General features: G+C 33.6%; 2 protein-coding genes across 2 annotated transcripts in view; one reads left to right on the top strand and one right to left on the bottom strand.

Annotated features, from left to right (window-relative positions):
• Positions 1-244, top strand: part of LOC115880255 (CUGBP Elav-like family member 1) — an 863877-nt gene extending 863633 nt beyond the window's left edge. The window contains exon 9 of the mRNA XM_030897434.1: positions 93-244. The gene's annotated coding sequence lies outside the window, so the exon portion shown is untranslated. The remainder of the gene's footprint in view (positions 1-92) is intronic.
• Positions 66-22191, bottom strand: LOC115880256 (probable E3 SUMO-protein ligase RNF212). Its single transcript, XM_030897437.1, has 5 exons — positions 21988-22191; positions 21806-21930; positions 21605-21751; positions 21369-21542; positions 66-243 (listed from the first exon to the last, which is right to left on the bottom strand). Exons 1-5 carry the CDS (start codon positions 22097-22099, stop codon positions 82-84), a joined length of 720 nt encoding a protein of 239 aa, XP_030753297.1. The 5' UTR covers positions 22100-22191; the 3' UTR covers positions 66-81.
• Between the last annotated feature and the right edge of the window lie 166 nt (positions 22192-22357).

The following is a 22357-nucleotide window of genomic DNA, read 5'->3' on the forward strand; positions in this document are numbered from 1 at the left end:
AGCTAAATTCGATTAGTCACAACAAATAAAGATAAATTATTAGTAATACATATAAAGCAGTTAAAGATATTTCAACAATATTTATTTCCTAGGGTATATGGGCAAGTTAGCCGACTTACCCCTGATGCGAGCCATGAAACTGGGGGTCACACCAGCTGGAGACTGATGGACGGGCACGTGGTACCCCTTCGGTACCATTTGGGCCGGGGATGGTGTCCCCAGAGAACTGTTTTTGGATAGACCCTGCGGAAGAAAGAAAAAAGACATTGAGAGATCTGAATTGAGTTCCTATTTTACTTTTGTACTGATATATTTTTCTAATAAATTATCTATATCTTTAGAGAGTTATGTTTTATTAAATTGTCCCACATTTTATACAGGGTGAGTTTCCTACGATGTTCTCTATGGGTATCTCGGAAACGACTTTAGATAGAGAGTCGGTTCAATGGGAAAAGAATTGCAGTTTTGTGGGGTCATAAATATGCGCCTTTCAGATTTTTGAAAAAGTTTATGGCTTACTAGATATTTTGAAAAAAACAAATTTTGACTATTTTACAAATTGTCCCTATTTCTATTATAATTTATTTAGACAAAAAGTTTTCAGAAAAAAGTTGTAGATAATCACATCCCTAATGAGTTTGTGTTCTCCAATTTTTTCTAAAGTCTGTCATTTTTGACATATGACACAAACATATGTTTTTTTTTTAATGGAAACCATAGTTGGCCATGACTTCATAAAAAGCGCCATTTTTTAAGCAAAAAGAGAGAATATACTATTAAACGCTAAAAGTACTTGGAAGAAAATTATAATAAATCGAAAAAATATTAAGACTTTAACACCCTGTAGCTACCGAAATAACGCAAAATCGGACCTATGTTGATATGAAAAATAAATCTTATTTTTACGTGGGGAATCTCCCCACGAGAGATGGTGCATGTTACTTAAAACGCCCTGTATAAAGCATAATTTTTGTACCTACTGCCATTTAATTTAATAAAATTGGATTTTAACAATATAAAATTTGTTTTATTTCAATTTACCCTCTAATCCTGTAGGATAAATAAAAAATAAAGTAAAAGTAACATCACAGCTTATTCAGTATCAGCTGGTCCCTTGATTTTTAGAATCAGCTTTTTTGCGCTGTTCTCGTACACATGCTGACAGTAAGAGCACCAGTCTCGATAGTCTATATAAACGGAACTTCTATAGAGCTCAGAATGTGATTTGTTACGTAATATCTAGTTAGTTCCATACAAATCATCATAAGTCAGCATAAATAAGCTGTGGTAACATTAAGGACTGTAAGCAGTGTCTAAATACTTTTTCAATTATAACATGCTTCCAACAACTATAGTTACTTGGATAATGTGGATATGTGTGTTATCTTGGTATGTGGAAATACTTAAAACATACCCTTCGGAGCATACTATTATTGCATATTATTAGATAAATTCAGAATATTAATCAAACAAACTAGAAAGCAAGGATAAAATCAAATTGAAATTATTATTGCTACAGACGTTATGGAATTTAATAGCAAATAGTTAATCATTCTTGAAATTCAGAGGAACTTCCCACTTTGCTAAATCATCAGAACTAATATTTTTAGAAACCTTGTCTTGAGAATATTAGCTTAAGACGGCTTCAGACTGTGCGTCAAATACCATTCCACGTTGGTTCCTATGTTGGTTGCAATATTTAAACCAAATATTTGTGGCTTAATCAAACTATGTCTCCAAAAAACGCGTCCAAAACTGGAACCAATATTTAGTTGTAATGTTTGTTAATGACTAGTAAAGTTCATCATGGAGAACGATACTGAAGCAGCTTATTGCAGTTTCCATTCCAACAACAAAACTTAGTCAACAAAGCTTCATAAGGTAAGTATATACGAATTATTAATCATTATATCAAATCAGGCTATACTGTAAAAAAAATAGAGTTAATCATGGAGAGTACTGTTTTTGGATTTCATCTTTCATCAGATTTGGATTGAAAAGTGAAAAAAGAATACAGACAACATCCAGTATTTTATTATCTTTTGTCACACATATTTCTTAACTTTTTATATTACTTCTAGAATTAGGAGTTATGAAACTATACAACTAAAAATAATTAAAATCAAATAAAAATTAATTTATTATTGCCTAACAAACAATTGAATATCACCTACTGACAGAAATCGATTCTTCTTTAGTGCATTTCTTTATTTTAAATTACAGAAATAAGTAATTTCAGAATAATCGCAGTTCGAAGTGTTAGAATGATTCAATCCACATATAAATAATTCTATACTAATTCCAGCTCTGGCGATTGCATTTATAATAAATACACTTTGATGTGTTTCAAACAGTGTAAATAAATTATGTGTTGCAAATTATGTACCTGTGTAAAGTCAGGAATGAAAAATAATGATTTTGAATTATTAAAATCATTTTGTAATTAGTCAGTGTTTTTTTATCATAATTATTTGATATTACTTTCATTAATAATTGTTTATTGTAGGATTATAATTTCTTTTTGTTTATATTAGATTCAAAAATTGATTTATGTTAATTAAATAGAAAATTAATCTTAAAATATTCAATATTTTTCATTATAGTCCAAGATCCCAGAGCGATAAGACATAACTTATTTTCACAAGGATGAAACCTTAGGCTCTCAGTAGTGTTCTTATGTGCTTTGAATACCGGCGTGTTTGTTGGGTTCACCCTGTGATGCCTGGCAGATATACCAGGTGAGAAAGGTAACTAAAAATAAGAGTTACTTAAATTAAATTTGTATGGCTCGGTGCCATAATACGTCTCTGGTCACTTACCTTAAGTCGTGGCCACTTATCTTTAGGTGCGTACTCACTACAGCATTTCTCTCCGAACGGACCAAACGAGCCGAGCGCGCAGAGCCGAATTCGGCAAGTGAATACGTGTTCGCGAGCAAAATTTCACCGAACCGAGCGCGCCAAACATTTTTTCGTCGATTTGTCGGTACATACATTTTGCTCAAAGGGGATGCGTTGTCCAGTGGGCGGAGGTTCGTTGCGTTCATGATGTTCGTCCTAATCGGAGCATTCGCGGCTAAAAATTTTCATTGTTTTGATTTTTCTTTGCTCAAATGAAATGGAGTGGAATAAAAAATTTTAAGTGCCTTCAGTTAATAGACATTCACGAACTTTTATGATCCAGTGCTTTGGAATCCAAAGGATGGATTATACAATAATAAAGTTTGATGCGTGGAGGCAGATAGATGAGGTCATGGGATGTGCTTCTGGAGAAGCAAAGAAAAAAATTGAAGTCTTCTGGCGACATTCTGCTGAAATTTTTCCGATGAATATTATCCATATCTCTCAGTAGCCTTCCATTTTGACGGCGTAAAAACAAACTTCTTGCCCATAATTTTCTTGATGTTTTCTTCTTTTCCCTATTGGTAATGTCTTGTATAACGAAAAAAGCACCAGCAGCGATAATAGCATCTTCCGGATCCATTAATACACTCGATGCAGAACGGTGACCTAGAGATTCAAAGCGCGAATAAAAATTAAATACAACTGAACTTGGGAACACAGCGCACGCTTGTCACCTTTCTGTGTCTGCACCCACTCTACTATCTCTGTACCCTTCACAAACAGGTCCTTGATAGGACGGGAGCATAGTTCCTCCGCGGTTCTAGCTTTGCTTTCCCAATTAGAAACTGTCGCTTGCGATCCAAAGCCTCGCAGTGACATATTATGTGCTCCGCTGTTTCAGGATCTTTATCGCAGGGTCTTGAGCAAAGACTTCCTTACAGGATGAGCTTGTTCAATTAGCACTTCATAGCCAGACGTCCTGTCGAGAGACCTGTTATAATCCACACTTTAGTCCTGCTGCCGGAGTTCCTTTGTATAGTTTTAGAATTAGGTCCTTAGTGGAGTGCTTTAAGCCTTTATGGGATGCAAACCTCGGAATTCATTTACTGTGAACGAATTTTATAAAACTTTTTGCATTGTATTGTTAATAAGATATATTACAAAGTTTACCATTCAAATTCGTTGCTTTCACTTCTTTTTTTATTTAAATAAACACACATATACAAATGTATACATACAAGATGGCTCCGTATTCCGGAAAAGCTCTGTAATCAGGATTCTTATTTGAGATTTTCACTCCAAATCATTTATAAAATATGTGTTTAATGGTAGTTCACATTTCAAAAATATTTTTATAGATATACAGGGTGAGTCAAATATATATCTATATTAATTTATTTAGTTCAGTGAATTTGGTATAATATTCCGGTTCCAAAAATACTTAATACTTATATAATTTTTGAGTTATGACCACGTCCATGAGGACGTCAATCTAGACATCCAGGAACCTTCGTATGAGAACTTCTAATCGAGACGATCGACTTATGGTAAGTTTATCGCTAAGAAACCGCCGTTTGCCAGCTTTTCAAATTAATAATGAATTTGCACCTAAGGAACTTACATATTAACTAACGGACTATAAGAAGAAGATTGAATGAAGCAAATCTTCTATCAAGAAGGCTTCGGAACCAGAACTTGCTAGATGTGTTGACTAGGCCCAAAAGGAAAGACATGGTTTTAATGTAAAAATTACGAAAAAATGTTAGTTTCTTCTTCAAAAGCGAATATTTCCTACAAAAATAAAGCTAATGAGATGAACCAAAAAACAAACCAGAGAGAAAGGATGTACCTAGATGATAAAATGATTTTTAAATTTATTGTTATTTTAACTTATTCCATAGGGTGTTTCAAACTTTAACCAAAATATCAACATTTTGTTTTCCCTCGTATAATTAACAGAGGGAGAGTCATTTTTAATTTAGAAAAAGATACTAAAAAGTCAAATAATTTGGCTACATGCTGCTTAAAAAAATCTTTAAAATCGGCCCATTAAAACAAAATATATTAACCTTTAAAATACATCAAAGTTTTAAGGTGCCCATTTTTCGTGCCGGTGAATATTTTTCAAAAACTATACATTTTAGTCATATACTTTTCTAATGAAACAAACCTTTATTTTTTTAGTAGAATCCAAAAATCAATTAATATAGAGGGTGTTCCACCCCTGTAGAACTCTACATAATTTTAGAAAATGCTTTAAATTGACTTACGTAAGCTCACAAAATTTCGCTTCAATACAACATTTTGTTCTCCTTGCAAAAACCGCGTCGTATATGACGCGCCACCCTGTATAATTCGTTTTCAATCAAAATTTCAATGATTAGAATATAAGCAATCTACAAGAAGGAGTCATATTAACATCAAAATCAAATTTCTTATGCCAAAAAACTCCCAGACACCAATTTTCATTCAAATATTGACGTTACTTCAGAAATTATTTGGAAAAAATCTCGGAAACAATCGAAACAAAAAAAATAGTTCTACACCCTGTATATCCGAAACTAAGCATTTTAGGACATACATTTATACGAACTTTTTAATTATTGTTATCTGTAATATATGCTGCCGAAGTTTCTGGAATACAGTTCGGACCACCCTGTATATATGTGTATTTCCAATATAGCAAAAACTCCATCCTTTTTGGACAGCGATACAAATAAAAAAGGCACTCAAGGCCCTGACTGGTTGGAAGGATCGAACGCGCGCCTACATTATTCGGGGAACCGATAGGAGTTATAGAGACCGCAACGTTGGGGGCGTATAAAGAAGCCGGAGTAAATAATTCACAAAGCTATAAGTATGGGGAGGGACATCAATAATTCAGCGAGGCGCGTTTCACACAGAAATATTATTGCGTTAGGGAAAATGAGCGCGACGAAAACGGTTTCCCGCATCAGGCTTTATGTTTATTTATTATATTTTATTAATATGTATTTATGGCAAGAGAGAGCGCTTGTTAGAGAGGAATAATTTTGTTAAATCTGAGATCGTAGAAAAAAATGGAAAATGATTCACTGAAATATTCAATCTTCTTTGTCATTTCTTCCATTCAATTATGTTCTCAAAAACAATTCATCGTAAACTTAAATTTAATACACAAAAATTTCGGCCAATTTCGTATCTGCCATTAAAGGCAGACGGCCACTGCGAACATAACCATATATAAACTATGCTAAGAATATAAAAACAAACGGTAACTAAACGAGAATAAGTTTCATCGGCCACTGGGAACGATTTTCGCTCAGTAGTCAGCTAAGTTAGCTGCGTTTTCGTATTGTGTCTCTGCTATCAAGGCGGGCGGCCACTGCGAGCGAAACTAAACTAAGCCAAGCGAAGATAAGATTTGTAAAAATCAGCTCCCATACTTTTAAATGCATCACCGGCCACTTGAGCGAAACTAAACGAAAATATATGAACGAAGATTCAAATCGTAGTTTAGTTTCGCTCGTTTTAGTTCGTGACAGGTTCCAGCGAATTTTTAGCAGCGATTAGTCCTATGATAGCAGAGACACAATACGAAAACGCAGCTAACTTAGTTGACTACTGAGCGAAAATCGTTCCCAGTGACCGATGAAACTTATTTTCGTTTAGTTACCGTTTCTTTCTATATTCGTAGCTTAGTTTAGTTTCGCTCGCAGTGACCGCTTGCCTTCATAGAACTAATCGCTGCGAAAAACTCGCTGGAACCTGTCACGAACTAAAACGAGCGAAACTAAACTACGATTTGAATCTTCATTCATATATTTTAGTTTAGTTTCGCTCAAGTGGCCGCTGATGCATTTAAAAGTATGGGAGCTGATTTTTACAAATCTTATCTTCGCTTGGCTTAGTTTAGTTTCGCTCGCAGTGGTTGCCCGTCTTCTTTAGACCTATGTATTTCTTTCTAAACCAAACTTAAAACGCTTATTTATGCTGAATATAAAGGGTCCAGCAATAGTGCATCGGGCATCTGTAGCTCCTAGAATAAAAAACTTGGGAATTTTGTTTAAATACAAACCTAAAGAATGTATTTCAGAAAAATTCAGAACTTCTACAGGGTGGCTCAAAAATTGTGAATGGATCGTGATGATTTTTTTAATGTAACATACTGTATATTATTGCATTTTTGGTTTCTTTTGTATTATATATATATAAATACTTTAAATACAAAAACGTTCATTTTTTAATTCTTCATCTAATAAAAAAATAATATACCGGGTGTTACATTAAAAAAAAACGAAGAAAAAATATTTTATATTTTAGAAAGTTTGGCGTAAAATTTTGAACACCCCGTATGACTTAAGATTACGAAATTTGTAGCAAAGTTAAGTATAGACATAGACTATCTAAAGTAAATACATAATATAGTTTTGATTTCAGGATAATTCTTGTATTTGTAATAATTTTTTTATGGAGGGTTGAAAAATACACATTTTTTATTTATTTATTAATATCTCTGAAACTATCGAAAAATATTTACCCACATCTTAGGATTGTGCAAAGTGCTCTGAAAGGAAGCCAAAAATGCAATAATATACAGGGTGTTCGATTTTTAAAAGATCATCCCGATCCACTTACTTTTTTGAACCACCCTATAGAAGTTAAAATATTTTCCTGAAATACATCCTCCTACATACTTTTTTAAACAAAAAGTTTTTTTATTCTAGGAGCTACAGATGCCCGACGCACTATTGCCGAACCCTGTATGTATGAAAATTTTCACAAAGATTCACGTTCAAGTGACGTAACTGAATAAAAAGAAGCGATTTTTGACAATTTATCCCCTAAAGGGTTGAAGTTACGGATGGAAATTTGTTTCAGACTTGGAAAATTGGCACACAATTTTCTTTAATTGATGTTAGTTTTATATTATGAAGTACGTTCCAAAATCAACACAGCAGAGAACCGCGAAGAAAAAAACAATTTCATCGTGGTTCCAACCTAAGATTATATTACTCTGAAATACTAACCACGAGAGAACACATAACACATACATACAAATCCAATCCCGGAGATCACAATTACCGTTCTTACATTCTTGACCGGTTCAAATTTGTATGTTGGAACTAACCTATTATCGTTGATAATATAAAAGCCAAAGCAATAAGACTCTAAGTCTCGATCTCAACATTTAATAAGACAAAATTAAACTGTTACACGTGTTTCGCTCATACGAGCATCATCAGACAAATTTGCAGATAAGGTCACACCACACACGTTTACATCTTAAATATTAAAACAACACTCTGACAACTATTATCGTTGATATTGACTACAGTAGTACTTATCAGAAAGACACATTAGATGAGAAATTTTTTGAGGTGGCTATCGGCCTGTTCCACTGCGACCTTTTCAGATCTATTGTGATCCCCTCCTGACCTTTAGGTTACATACTCTAGTCCTATCCTTTTCAAAGTCGTCTAGCAACTTGGAGACTAAACCCTCCATATATCTATTTGTCAACGTCTTTGAAACACAAAAAAACACATTTGCCAAGCTGTCGCATCGACATGAAATGTGTTCTGTCGTTTCTTCTTCAGATTGACCAAATCTGCACATGACTTCACCCGTCAATCCCATCAGTTTTATATACTTATTAAGTTGGCAATGTCCTATTAGTACACCCATTACAGCTTTGGCTATCCTTGCTTATCAGGTCTGCTGCGAATTTTGGCGAATGTTCTAGATACTATGAACTTTTTCTTTTTTTATCCTGGTAAATTTCTCCACCACTCTAGAGATTTGTTGACAATTTACCGTCCATTCTTCTGACTGTTTTTGTAATGCAGCAAAAGGGCTCTAAACCTATAAGATTAAAACATAATACGATCATTCGCTATTACATAAATCCCTCACGCCTGTATCGAAACTTCCGATACCAAATAACCACTCTACCACTCCACTGCCAAGCCACACGATCAGCTAGAAATTTAGATCGGCTCTCAGATAAGCGACTCATTTCGTCCATTTGTTAGTCAAATGCGGCCAGGCAGTTCAGTTCGCCTTTTCAAACGGAGGGACGCATTTAAATCCAGGAGCGTACGACGACGCACATACATTAGGACCGCGATAAGGGATCTGTCTCGGCGTTTTTGTTCGACGTTCGTCGGTGCCAGTGGCATAATTTAGCCGTGAACTTTGGCCGCACTTCCGAGGATATCCATTGTCCGAGACGTCGCGTCGGCCGCTCGTTGGGATGATTTAAATGTCCTACGTTCGGAATGGCGTGCATAATGGACACTAGTTTTCTAAATTTTGCATGATGCATATGCATGGATTCGAAGAAGATGTAAATAAGGAAAAACTTTGTAGATTTAGATTAAACGATATCGAACTAAAATACATTCAAGTGCTTTATGGAGCACGTGTATTTTCGTAATAGTTGATACTGTCCACTTTGCTGAGTACTGTTTCTTTAGAGCGTGTTTTTTGTTTCCCACGACGCGACGCGCGACAGTAGGATAATATATATCTCCTGAGACATTAAGCAATTTTTTTGTCCTTTAGGCTAATTTGTTTTATTAGTAAAAGGATCAACGCAGCGGTGCACAGTGGTTCCCAGATAGGTCATTACTTAGAAATATTAATTTCAAAATGTTTGCATGGAACTGTTGCTAATACTTTTCTTATATTCCCCTGTAAACGATACATAATAAATAACAAAATCAACTAAGCCTAGTGTAGCGCTTTTTTTATTAGAAATGTCACATTTTTGCTACTGGTATAAAGCTGACAAACAGTTTTCAGATAAAGCCAATTAATTAATTATTTTATTAAAATTGATAAAAGCTGTTGCCTTTTCTGTAATGGACGTTCGAAAAAAAGGTAAAAAGAACTGTTTTTTTTTTCTTTTTTGTACTTAATTAAATCCAAGTAATATTAGTTTATGGCAATTTATTTGACGGTAACAAAAATAGTATTTTTACATTTTTGCTTGTCACTCTTCAAGACTTTTAACTACTTTCCCTTTCAAATCCTCTTAATCGGCATGAAAATACTTGTTGCTTAAAGTATATTGCATATAAATTAACTGCCAGTGGCTGCCGCGAATTGCCGCCGGATCTTATACCGGGTGGTTAAAGATTGACTTTTTGTCTTAAAATTAAAGTAACTTATTTTTTCCTCTTCGTGTCAACTTATTTCGTGGACACACTGTATATCAATTGACAATAAAATTATATGATAAAATTGTATTTAGAAAATGTAACAACTGTCTCTTTTATTTTTTCAACATTTAAAATAAATTTTACCTCTTCAATATGAAAAAACATGTAGATATGTGCAAACATAATCTGTATACCTTTTCGAATAGTTAGAACTTAAAATGCAAATCACACGAACTGGGCCCAATTTTTTTAATACATATTACATTAAGTTTTTTATATACATTTATTTAGCATTTGTTATCAATTTCTATTAAAAAAGGTGCGGTCAAGCTATATCTAGATATATAACAGTTATGACTGCGCAGCTAATTAAGGGGAACCACTGTTTAGATTGTATTAAATTCCTAGAGTTGGCTCTCGGCCTGATCCACTGGGACCTTCTCAGATTTATTGTGGTCTTCTTCTGATCCTTAGACTACAGATTACATTCTAAAGTCCTATCCTTTTTATAACGTTTAGCAACTTGGAGACGGAACCTTCCATGTAGCTCCCTGGCAATGGCCTATCATTGCCTATTACCGGGAACCGCACATTTTCCAGGCTGTCACATCGACATAAAATGTGTTCTGTCGTTTCTTCTTCAGATTGGCAGAATCTACAGATAGCTTCGTCTGTCAATCCCATTAGCTTTAGATGTCTATTCAGCTTACAATGCCCTATTAGTAGACCCACTACTGCTTTGACTGTCTTTCTGTCCTTGCTTATCAGGTCTACCGTGAATTTTGGCGAATGTTCTACAATGAACTTTTTCGCCTGTCTCTGCCCTGGTGAGTTTCTCCACCATTCTAGGGATTTGTTGGCCACCCATCGCACCGTTCCGTGGCCATTCTCGTGACTGCTTTTGCAACACCGCAGGAGGGTTCTGGGCCTGTGAATGGCATTGGTGAGCCTTGCTTGCCCCTTTCATCTACCTTTTCGTTACTCTTGTGACCCTCGTGCCCTAGTACCCAGTCAACGTAGCAATGCAGCGGTGTTTACAAAAAATTCTATTTCATTTTATAGATTTTCTTACAGTTGTGTAACACCCAGAAGACCTTTTTGAAAAACATGCTAAAATTAGAAGTCCTTTTTTTATAGTTAGAAAACGACCTATCAAATGTAACCTAACAACAAAGAAACGTTCATCGACTTCCTTTATTATTACCTAAAGCAATCGGTAAAATAAGAATTTTTTATTCGAGACACGCAACTATAACTTTCGGTATTGGATGTATAATTTGAACTTAAATAATAAATATATTCGTTCTCTACAGAAAACTAGTAAATTGATGGCTGTGAAGAAAGTTTTCTAAAAATAGGTACTCCTGAGAAATATTAATAAAGACTTTCAATTTGATATTTTTTTCCATTATTATTTTATCATGTATAATTAACCATATTATTAAAGGACGGATGAAAGCCGATGCTATAAATATATCTATATTTGATATCAATAATTAAACTTTTAGTTAGGTAATCGAGGGCACAATTTTTAAATTCATTGTTGCCAAACATGGACATATTCGACACCCGGATGAGTAACTGGAATTTAAATTTTGCGCTGGGGATTCAGGAGGTAGCTTGGTTTGGTTTGGTCAAGTTGCCGCATTTATTTATTTATATGACGTCACAAGTTAATATAAAATGTAAAACAGGAGATTGCTGACCACCGCCGACTTTTGTGTCTGGTATTTTCAATACGCCTATGATGGTTGCGCATGTTGCAAAATCTGTGAATTTTTTACTTATTTGAAAAACAGTAAAGAGAAAATCTGTTTCTTTTATCGAGATCTACCAGCCCTCAAAAAATTTGCACTATTTAAGATTCACCCTATATATATTTCTCCCCTCAGATGTTTTATTTGTTATCATGTCGACATGACGATTTAATAGGTGTAACAGTTGTTCTTTTGAGTCTAAATATATATTATGGTTTATAATGGTTTTTTAATATATTTGTTTCATTTATAAGGTGTATAGTACCGTCAGTCAGTCGATATTTTCCAGATTGTGACCTTATGATATGATTGGATCTATAGCGTCTTGTGACAAACCTTTGCTATGCTCCAAATTTACTCAGAGTTTAGTAACTTTAGTACTTTACTTCTAGAGCTTGCGGCTTCATTTTTACCTGAAAAATAGTTGAGACGGATGACGCCATACTTTTTGTAGTCATTGTGTATTCCTCCTATCTTGTAGTGTTGGACCGTATAGTGTGAGCTTTCAGCGGTAGATCTTGGTTAGATGTTAGATCAATCGAATCCACTGTTATCTTTCAGATCTATTATAGTCCTCTTCTGATCCTGATGTTAAATTCTTCAATCCTATCATTTCCAAAAAGTTTACCAACTTGGAGATTGAACCCTCCATAATAGCTCTGTCAGTGGCTTTGATTGCCTATTACTGAGAACCGCACATATGCCAGTCTGTCGACATAAAAACTGTTCTGTCGTTTCTTCTTCAAACTGACAGGACCTGCATATGGCTTCCTCCGTCAATCTACAGTCTTTGCTTGTCAGGTCTGTCATAAAGATATTTTCTTTCTTTCAGTAGTTAAAATTGCCATCTGATTTTAATCTAATAACCCCCCCCTCCAGTTATAAATTTTCTTGATCTTTCTGGATCAATACATCTATTTGGATTTTACATTATAGTCCAATCAGTGGGGGGCCATTATAGGCCTCTGCCATACAAAAGGTGGTGTAGTAGTAATTTTTTAATATGTTGTTGAAGTTTAGGTCTTGATGAAAAATCCTTTTCATCAAGTTTTCTTTTCAATCTAAGTTTTCGACCTTAGGGTGCGACCGCTCGAGCCGCCATCTTGAATTAAAGATACAAAAAACTGTATTTTTCAAAATATATCCGCAGCGGTTAATCTTACGATCAAAATGTTGGAATAAAAGTTAGATATCGATATTTTTTCGATGTATCAAGTATAACGGGACATCGTAAAAAGGGCGGAACAATTTGGGTGGAGTAATAATTTGGGCGGAGGCAAAAAGGGCGAAGAATATTTTGCAGATAACGAAATTTCCGCCCAAATTTTTCCAGCGCAGATACTGGAGCACACTTTCTCGTTGCTTTGTATGGTGGCAACTTGGACGAAGACACCTTAGAAGAAATCCGCTACCAAAATTTTGCTAGATCAACTACAAAAAGTAAATCCAATCTTGCTTCATTGTTACCAACGAAGGATGCTGCGCGGTCTCATTCTTTCCGCACATATCATCAAGTCCAGAAATGGTATGGAATCGACAAAAAAACTGAAGACTGTGCCTGGAAACTGGGAAGCAATGGACTTGTTCTACTCACCATGACAAAACAAGAAGCACCCGATAACTTATTGAAATTCATTTCATGCACTTGTAGAAAAGGATGCGGCGCAGCATGTGGTTGCAGGAAAGCTGGGTTGAAGTGTTCCGTTGTATGTGGCTTCTGCAGTGGTCAGTCATGCGAAAATGTCCCGGTGGTTATTTTCACATAAGCACCGATTACGATGACGCCGAAGACAATACTCAAAACGTTATTAATAACCGACCCGGACCATCAAAGAAAAGAAAACGCTAATAAATCGCCATGACACTACCTTATTTTTCAGTTTTTTTATGTTGTGCGTTATATTTCAAGGAGACATGAGTAGTGAGTTTATAACATTTTTTTTTCGCTCCGTGGCAACGTGGCGCTACCTCACCAGCCGCTGCTATTTATTCCTAAGTAAAAATAGCGAGAATTTCGGAAAATCACAAAATTGGGCAGTTTTTCTATTTTTTGGAAAATATGTTCAAATTTTCGTCACTGTACCTTCTATCCAAGATGGCGACTCGAGCGGTCCCAACCCAAGGTCGAAAACTTGGATTTTTTGTCAAGACCCAAACCTTAACAACATATAAAAAAATTACTACTACACCACCTTTTGTATGGCAAAACACCCCACTGACTGGACTATTATTGTTACTAAACGTTCATGTTCAGAGCTTCATCGTTCTTAGTTTACTTATATATTAAACATTTTATTTTCTTTAATTTAAAACGATTTTCTTCTTCCATAAATCTTTGCGTCCATTTCGTATGCGAGACGCTCGGTCAGTCGACCGCCCCATTCGATAGGTGGAAAGAAACTTAAAATTCTTCACGATCGCCGTGACGTCGTCGTACGACCGTTTCGTTCCTGCTAAAAACGGCACAACCGGAATCGGCACAGGAAATGCGATACGTGACGCGATAGAACCAACGCAATGGATTTTTATCGGCGGGATACTTAACCTGAAGTACCTAACAGGTTATCGGCGATATCGACACTAATATAATCAAATAAATATATTGCCGTCCAGACCTGATATTGGGCATTTCCATTGTTCCGTTTGTAGCCATTGAAAGAAAGAAATGTGCCTTATTGGCTATTTGCTAAAGACCTCTAAAAACTACAAAAGCGAAGGCAAGCTATATGCACGTGTGAGTGCAGTAAGACCTACTTAAAAATAATGTTACCATACGATTATAATTCTGCACAATTTTGTTTAAGTGCAAGTACGTACTAGGATGTATTTTACGAAAATATTTTAACTTGTATAGGGTGGCTCAAAAAAGTGTGAGTGGATAGGGATGATTTTGTTTAATTGGAACACCCTGTATATTATTGCATTTTTGGCTTCCTTTCGATCATTTTACATAATCCTAAGATGAGTAAATATATTTCAATAGTTTCAGAAATATTAATAAATAAATAAAAAATATATTTTTTTAACCCTCCTTAAAAAATTATTACAAATACAAGAACTGCCCTGAAATCAAAACTATATTAGGTATTTTCTTTGTATGGTATCATACGGGATGTTAAAAATTCTACGCCAAACTTTCTAAAATATAAAATAATTTTTCTTCGTTTTTTAAATGGAACACCGTGTATATTATTTTCTCAATAGATGGACAATTAAAAAATGAATTTTGTATTTAGAGTATTTCAAAATTTTTGACGGTTTTGCAGATATTCGCGGTTTTATATTTCATATGGCATTATCCACAGTAAATTTTTATCAAAGCCACCCAATGATTTTTCTTTCGTATTTTACCGAGAAAGCCATATGAAATAAAACTGCGTGTATCTGCGAAACCATTAAAAATTTTGATAAGCTCTAAATACAAAAAAGCTCAATTTTATTCAAAAACATGATGGTAAAACCGCATATATCGATATCTGTTACCGTTTCGGAGTTACGAGGTGTTTTTCGAAAATGTGCATTTTTAACAAATCGCTGTAACTTTTTTGCTATGGAAAATTTTGTATTTTTATGAAAACATTTCCAAAGCATCTTTTTACGTAGAACTTAATGGTTTAGGTATATCTTTTTTTAAATTAATAATTTATCTTTCCAAAAATATAGCACACTTGATATTTTGCCCGATTCCTCTTCGAGATATAGAGTTTATAAAAATTCGCCCACATTTAAATAAGTAGGCTTTGAACGGCGTCGGCTGTAATGCAAAAAAATTCTAGCTGTGACCATCAATTAAAACGAAAATAATATTTGCAATGAGCAATGAGAGATGCAGAATTTTATAACAATTTAAACTATAATTAACCAACATCAACACATTTGAACTATATCTAATAACAATAAAAATAAATAACAAACCAAGACATTTTGCTACAGGTGTTCGACATATCGACCGTTTTTTGTTATGGACAGACGGGACCGTTTTTGAACATTTCTCGCGGAATGCAATAAACACAGTAGGGGTGAAAGATGCCCTCTCATAACTGCTAAATACTTCTAATTCTTGTCTAGATTATACGGGCAATTAAAAAAAAACATTCATTCTTCCGCAAAGATATCCTTAGGATTAGATCCATAGGCACTAAGTCCGGCGGCCTCGATGGCCAACGGCTGGGATCTTGGTTAGCTATTCAATTATTCTCGAAATTGGCTGCAAAAATTTGCTGATAACTTCAGCATTCTGAGGGGATGCCTCGTCTTGCTGAAAAAATATGTTTTCAAGTGCCATTAGAGGCATACCTATCATCAATAAGGGGTCCAAAGCCTACTAGTTAAAAGTGGCGAACTTTTAAAAATTCTGTATTTCGAAGGGGATTATACCAAAATATCAAGTGTGCTATATTTTTGGAAAGGCAATTTTAAGTTATTTTCAGATAATTAAAAATATACAGGGTGTCTCAAATAAAAAATTATTTTTCTGTTGATAATTATTATTAATTTAAAAAAAATTATACTTAAACCATTAAATTCTACGTAAAAAAGTGCTTTGGAAATGTTTTCATAGAAATACAAGATTATCCATAGCAAAAAAGTTACAGCGATTTGTTAAAAATTCACATTTTTGAAAAACACCCCGGTTCTGCGGTTTTCACTATCATGTTTTTGATAATAATTCAGCTTCAGTCACCGATATTAGTTTTCGTCTATCTCAGATAGAAAAGGGTGTTTCCCTTTAAAAGCGTCCAATTTGACCCACCCTGTACAGGGTGGACCATTTTGGTTGTTTCTATAGGGTATATAGGAAACCGTGCGAAATATTCAAATTTTGATACTGCACTCTCGGGTTCTTTTTTTAAAAAAATCACAATGGCGCAAACGGATCGTAGCTATCTTGATCGGTTTCGAAGCTACAGGGGGATTATCAAATTTTGTACTTTTTGAAGATGTTCGATAGTTTGTTTATTTAAACAACGACGCAAAAATGAATTAAACATTCTAAAGGCAGTTTTGTGTGTAGAATGCAGTGGCGTAGTCAGACTTTTAAAAAAAAAATATTTTTTTAGATATAAACTATACTTATGTTTTTTTTAAATACAACCCCCTGTATATTTTTAAATTTCCTGATTCAATTTGGCATGGGCTTCTCGAAAATATTTATTATTTTTACTATTAACTTTAAAATTACAATTTATTTAAAGATATCGACTTTCCTCTTGGTAGGTCATGCCGAGTATTAAAGGAAACAAGCGAATATCTACTTTGAAATTAATCCATGTATTAGCAGTTAAATAAATTCGAACAATACGAAGCAAATAAAAAATAAGTGTGACAGAAACAAAAGAACATATTTTAATACAAACTCAACAGGTCACTTCAATCGGGCTTCTCAGTTAATATAAAAAATAAAAACACAAAGACTACATTAAATATTCAAACTGCTGCCCATTATTATCTAGACGGAATTGGCACCGTCTCTGCACGCCGCCGCTTTTTTTCGAATGTGTATGTTGGTTACACTTTGCAAAGCCACAACAAAACTATCTTGGAACTCTTCTAATGTTCCATTTGCATTTCGATAAATTTCGATTTTCAGATAGCCCCAGAGAAAGAAGTCCAAGGGAGTGATATCAGGTGACCTAGGTGGCTAGGATTAAACTATTTTCTGACCTTTTAAAAATGGCTGGGTTTGGTTGCTCGCGCTCAAAATATCGCTCAAAATATAAATCTCAATATAACATTCTAACATATTATATTTCTCAAAATTTTAAATTTACTCATTTTTTTGTTATTTAAAATACACACACTTCAATCTGTTGAAATGAAATGTCACGCATCCATCAAAGCTATGTCCCGATCACCATGACAACCGTTTACTTTGTACGCGGTCTAATGGATATTTTAAGAATAATTTGAAACGTTGAGGTTAATAGTGAAAATAAATATAGAGTGTTATATATTTTCGAGAAGCCCATGCCAAGCTGAATCAGGAAATTTACAAATATACAGGGGGTTCTATTTAAAAAAACAGAAGTATATTTAATATCTAAAAAAATGTTTTTTTCGAAAAAAGTTTGACTACGCCACTGCATTCTACACAGAAAAGTACCTTAAGAATGTATAATTCATTTTTGCGTAGTTGCTGAAATAAACAAACTATCGAACATCTTCAAAAAGTACAAAATTTGAGAATCCCCCTGTAGCTTCGAAACCGATCAAGATAGCCACGATCCGTTTGCGGCATTGTGGTATTTTCAAAAAAAGAACCCGAGACTGCAGTATCAAAATTTGAATATTTCTTACGGTTTCCTAGATACCCTATAGAAACAACCAAAATGGTCCACCCTGTAAATGCTTTAAGTTTACTTAAACAAAATTCCCAAGTTTTTTATTCTAGGAGCTACAGATGCCCGATTACATTGTTTACATCTCGCCATGTTACCCCATTCTAAAAAAAATATCACATTAAGAAGTGTAAATAACGTAAAGAGGGACATAATGGATGGGTCAACAATTATTATTTTATACTTTTCTAGGTTTACTTATTTGTCGGAATTCGTAACACTAATGGCCGATAGTTACAAAACCAAGGGATGATTGTGTACCATTTGCAAGGCAACAATGCTTGTAAAATTATCAAAAACCCCATGCCTTTTTTATGTATTTTACTCTATATTTTAGTGGAATTTTTGACATTTAATTTGTAGATATATTATTTTTGACGTTTTTTGATAAGTTGAAATATTAAAAATAATTTTAGAAACAACTTCGCAGTCTCTGACTAAAATTACATACTCTCATGTGCTAATCAATTCAGATTTGTTTAGAGTAGATATAAAAGATTGCCGCTCTTCTAATTCACTATACCATAAACATTAAAGCTATTCAAAATAAACAGCAGACAGGCTTGAAATATACTGCAAGATTATTTAGTACATATTTTTCAATTATTTAGTCAGTAAGATAAACAGATTAACATTATTAAAGTAAATTAAATATTAAGGTTTAGGTATTTCACCGAGATATAATTATAATTCAATTAATTAATAGATGTATGTTTACTTCTAATTTAGATTTAAATAGCATTATCATCATATTATATTATACAGGGTGTCTCAAAAAAAACATGTGCCATCTCTCGTGGAGAGGTTCATCACGTAAAACTAAGATTTATTTTTCATATCAACATATACATCCGATTCTGCTTTGTTTCGTGGCTACAAACAGGGTGTCAAAGTCTTAATTACTTTTATATTATATATTCTTTTTCCAAATACTTATAGCGATTCCAATGCAATTTTGAAGGTAAAAGTTACTATAAATGCGACATATTTTAATGCTAATAAAGTGTCGCCATATTCACCAGGGATGTGCATATGGGTTATCACTGGAATATTTTTCTAAAAAAGCATGTAGGCCACTGACTTTTTTCTCTTGTTAGATAAATAGTGTAAGACGTTTAATGTCGATCAAAAGTTCTCTCGTTATATCTTGTCAATTTTGGCCTCCTTGATGACATTTTGATTAATTTGCCTTGATCCAATAAGTCTAATAATAGTAACCGTTAAAAAATGTTAATATCATTAACTTGCAAAACTGTTAAATTAGAAATTAGAACACATTGATTGCTCACCAAAAAATATAAAAATAAGTTCCAATAAACATGAATTCCATTATTTTACACATTTTGAACAAAAAGCTTTTTATTCAAAATATACAAAACTATAAAAATACAAAGAATAAAATAATTGAATTAACGAAGTTTTTATGTAAAATAAATATTTAAAATAGACCAGCAGCTTTTGATACATTTTTACATTTAAGGAAGCATTAAAATTTTTAGTAAAGTTCATTACTCTGGCTTAAAAGTCAACACAAGAATGAATTCTGAAACATAATGTACAGGGTGGGTCAAATTGGACGCTTTAAAGGGAAACACCCTTTTCTATAGAGATAGACGAAAACTAATGTCGGTGTCTGTAGCTCAATTTTTACCAAAAATATGATCGTGTAAATCGATATCTGTTACCGTTTATGAGTTACGGGGTGTTTTTCAAAAATGAAAATTTTGTATTTTTATGAAAACATTTCCAAAGCACCTTTTTACGTAGAATTTAATGGTTTAAGTATATTTTTTTTAAATTAATAATTTAAGAATTATCAACAGAAATGATGAATTTGATGTTTTATATGGGACACTTTGTATATTTTTAATTCATTGAAAAGATTTTAAAATTACCTTTCCAAAAATATAGCATACTTGATATTTTGCTCGATTCCTCTTCGAGATATAGAGTTTTTAAAAATTCGCCCACTTTGAATAAGTATAGGCTTTGAACCGCGCCGGCTGTAATGCAAAAAAATTCTGGCTGTGAGCATCAGTTAAAACGAAAATTATATTTGCTATGAGAGATGCAGAATTTTATAACAATTTAAAATATATTTAACCAACATCAACAAATTTAAACTATATCTAATAACAATAAAAATAAACAGCAAACCAAGACATGAGATTTTGCTACAGGTGTTAAAAATGTCGACCGTTTTCTGTTATGGACAGACGGGACTGTTTTTGAACGTTTCTCGCGGAATTCATTAATTCATTTCAATGGAGGTGAAAGATACCCTCGCATAACCGCTAAGTACTTATAATTCTTGTCTAGATTACACAGGCAATTTAAAAATAAGAACCTTTATTCTTTCGCACAGATAAAAATCCATAGGCACTAAGTCCGGCGGCCTCGACAGCCAACGAACAAAAGTTAGCTGATAACTTCAACGTTCTGAGGCGGTGCCTCGTCTCGTTGGAAAAATATGTTTTCGAGTTCCGTTAGGGGCAGATCATCAATAAGGCGTCCAAAGCCTACTAGTTAAAAGTGGCGAACTTTTAAAAATTCTGTATTTCGAAGAAGATTATAACAAAATATCAAGTGTGCTATATTTTTGGAAAGGTAATTTTAAGTTCTTTTCATTTAATTGAAAATATACAGGGCGTCCCAAATAAAAATCAATTTTTCTGTTGATAACTCTTAAATTATTAATTTTAAAAAAATTATACTTAAACCATTAAATTCTACGTAAAAAGGTGCTTTGGAAATGTTTTCATAAAAATACAAAATTTTCCATAGCAAAAAAGTTACAGCAATTTGTTAAAAATGCACATTTTTGAAAAACACCCGGTAACTCCGAAACGGTAACAGATATCGATGTGCGGTTTTCACCATCATGTTTTTGATAAAAATTAAGCTCCAGACACCGATATTAATTTTCATCTATCTCCTATAGAAAAGAGTGTTTCCCTTTAAAAGCGTCCAATTTGACCCACCCTGTAGAAGGTGTTAACAACCTTTTTTTATTATAGCATGCATATTTAAATATCTTAAAAACTTAAGCTTTTAAACAAATTAAACCCTTTAATAAATGCCTTATTTATGTCCTAGACTCCAAAAATGAAATAAAATACCAGGTGTTCCATAAGAAAATAACATAACTTTGGTATGGATCTTAGTTTTGACACACCCTGTACATTACAAAATAGAAAATTATTATTTTTTAATATCGACAAAAAATTTAATTTCAAAAAAGATTATTGGTGTATTTTGACATGATTGATATAATAACATACTTACCAAATAATTCTGCATGGCCTTTTCGCTTTGGAGTATCCTCCTTGCTGATCCCGGAATACTTCCGGGCGTGCCGAATTTGATGGACGACATAACTGAAAGATCGTTGTCCGCTGTTTGATTTGGGCCTAAAGCTGGAGTGCTGGTTAGGAAAGGATTAGTCTTAAATCCGGCTTTCTAAAACGGGAAAAATTGTACCTGTTAAAATTCATCACTATTTTAATCGAAATTGGGTTTACCTTCAACATTTCCCTGAGTTCCTGGTTCTCCTTTTTTAATTTTTGAATGGAATTATGGGAACTGATGCATTGCCTTTTAGCATAGTCGTATTTCTTATATAAGAATTGTAGGTACAAATTCTTATGCATTTTTTGAAAATTTATTACCTTAAATGACACCAGTTGAGTAGGTAATACAAAAAATAACTTGTTTATACTTACTTGTAATGATTGTTGGACAATATTTTCAAGTGGCCAAAAAAACATTTGCATACTGTGATCCATTTCTTGAGACAACTCCATTGTCGAAGAAGAATTGTTACACAAAAGACATTTTTTAGTTTCCTCTAGTTGAAAACAGTTAAAATTAATTAATGTTTGGTAGTTATATAAAATGAACTTACTTATTTTCAGCGCACATCTATCACAAAAGACGTGGCCGCATTCTGTTAAGTGAAACTTAAAGTTGCTTTGATACTTTGCGGAACATTTATTACAGAACACCCAGTCCTTCATTTTTTATTAAAATTTTAAGAATTTGATTAATTTCAACCAGAAATTACAAATTCTTATCTCATTAGTGACGCATGGTGGCGCGTTCTTACATTAAAAAATTATTTTTTGCAATACCAGAGCCTTCTTGATTTTTAAAATCTACATATACGGCAGAAATTGAAGTTTTGGAATAGCTTACAGATGGCGACACAATTTAATCAGACATTTTTAAATATTAACATATTTCGAATTTACGTTATCGGTAAATACGTAAAATTC

Source organism: Sitophilus oryzae, unplaced genomic scaffold (genome assembly GCF_002938485.1).
Source record: "Sitophilus oryzae breed Bouriz unplaced genomic scaffold, Soryzae_2.0 scaffold_1620_pilon_pilon, whole genome shotgun sequence".
Lineage (NCBI taxonomy): Eukaryota > Metazoa > Arthropoda > Insecta > Coleoptera > Curculionidae > Sitophilus > Sitophilus oryzae.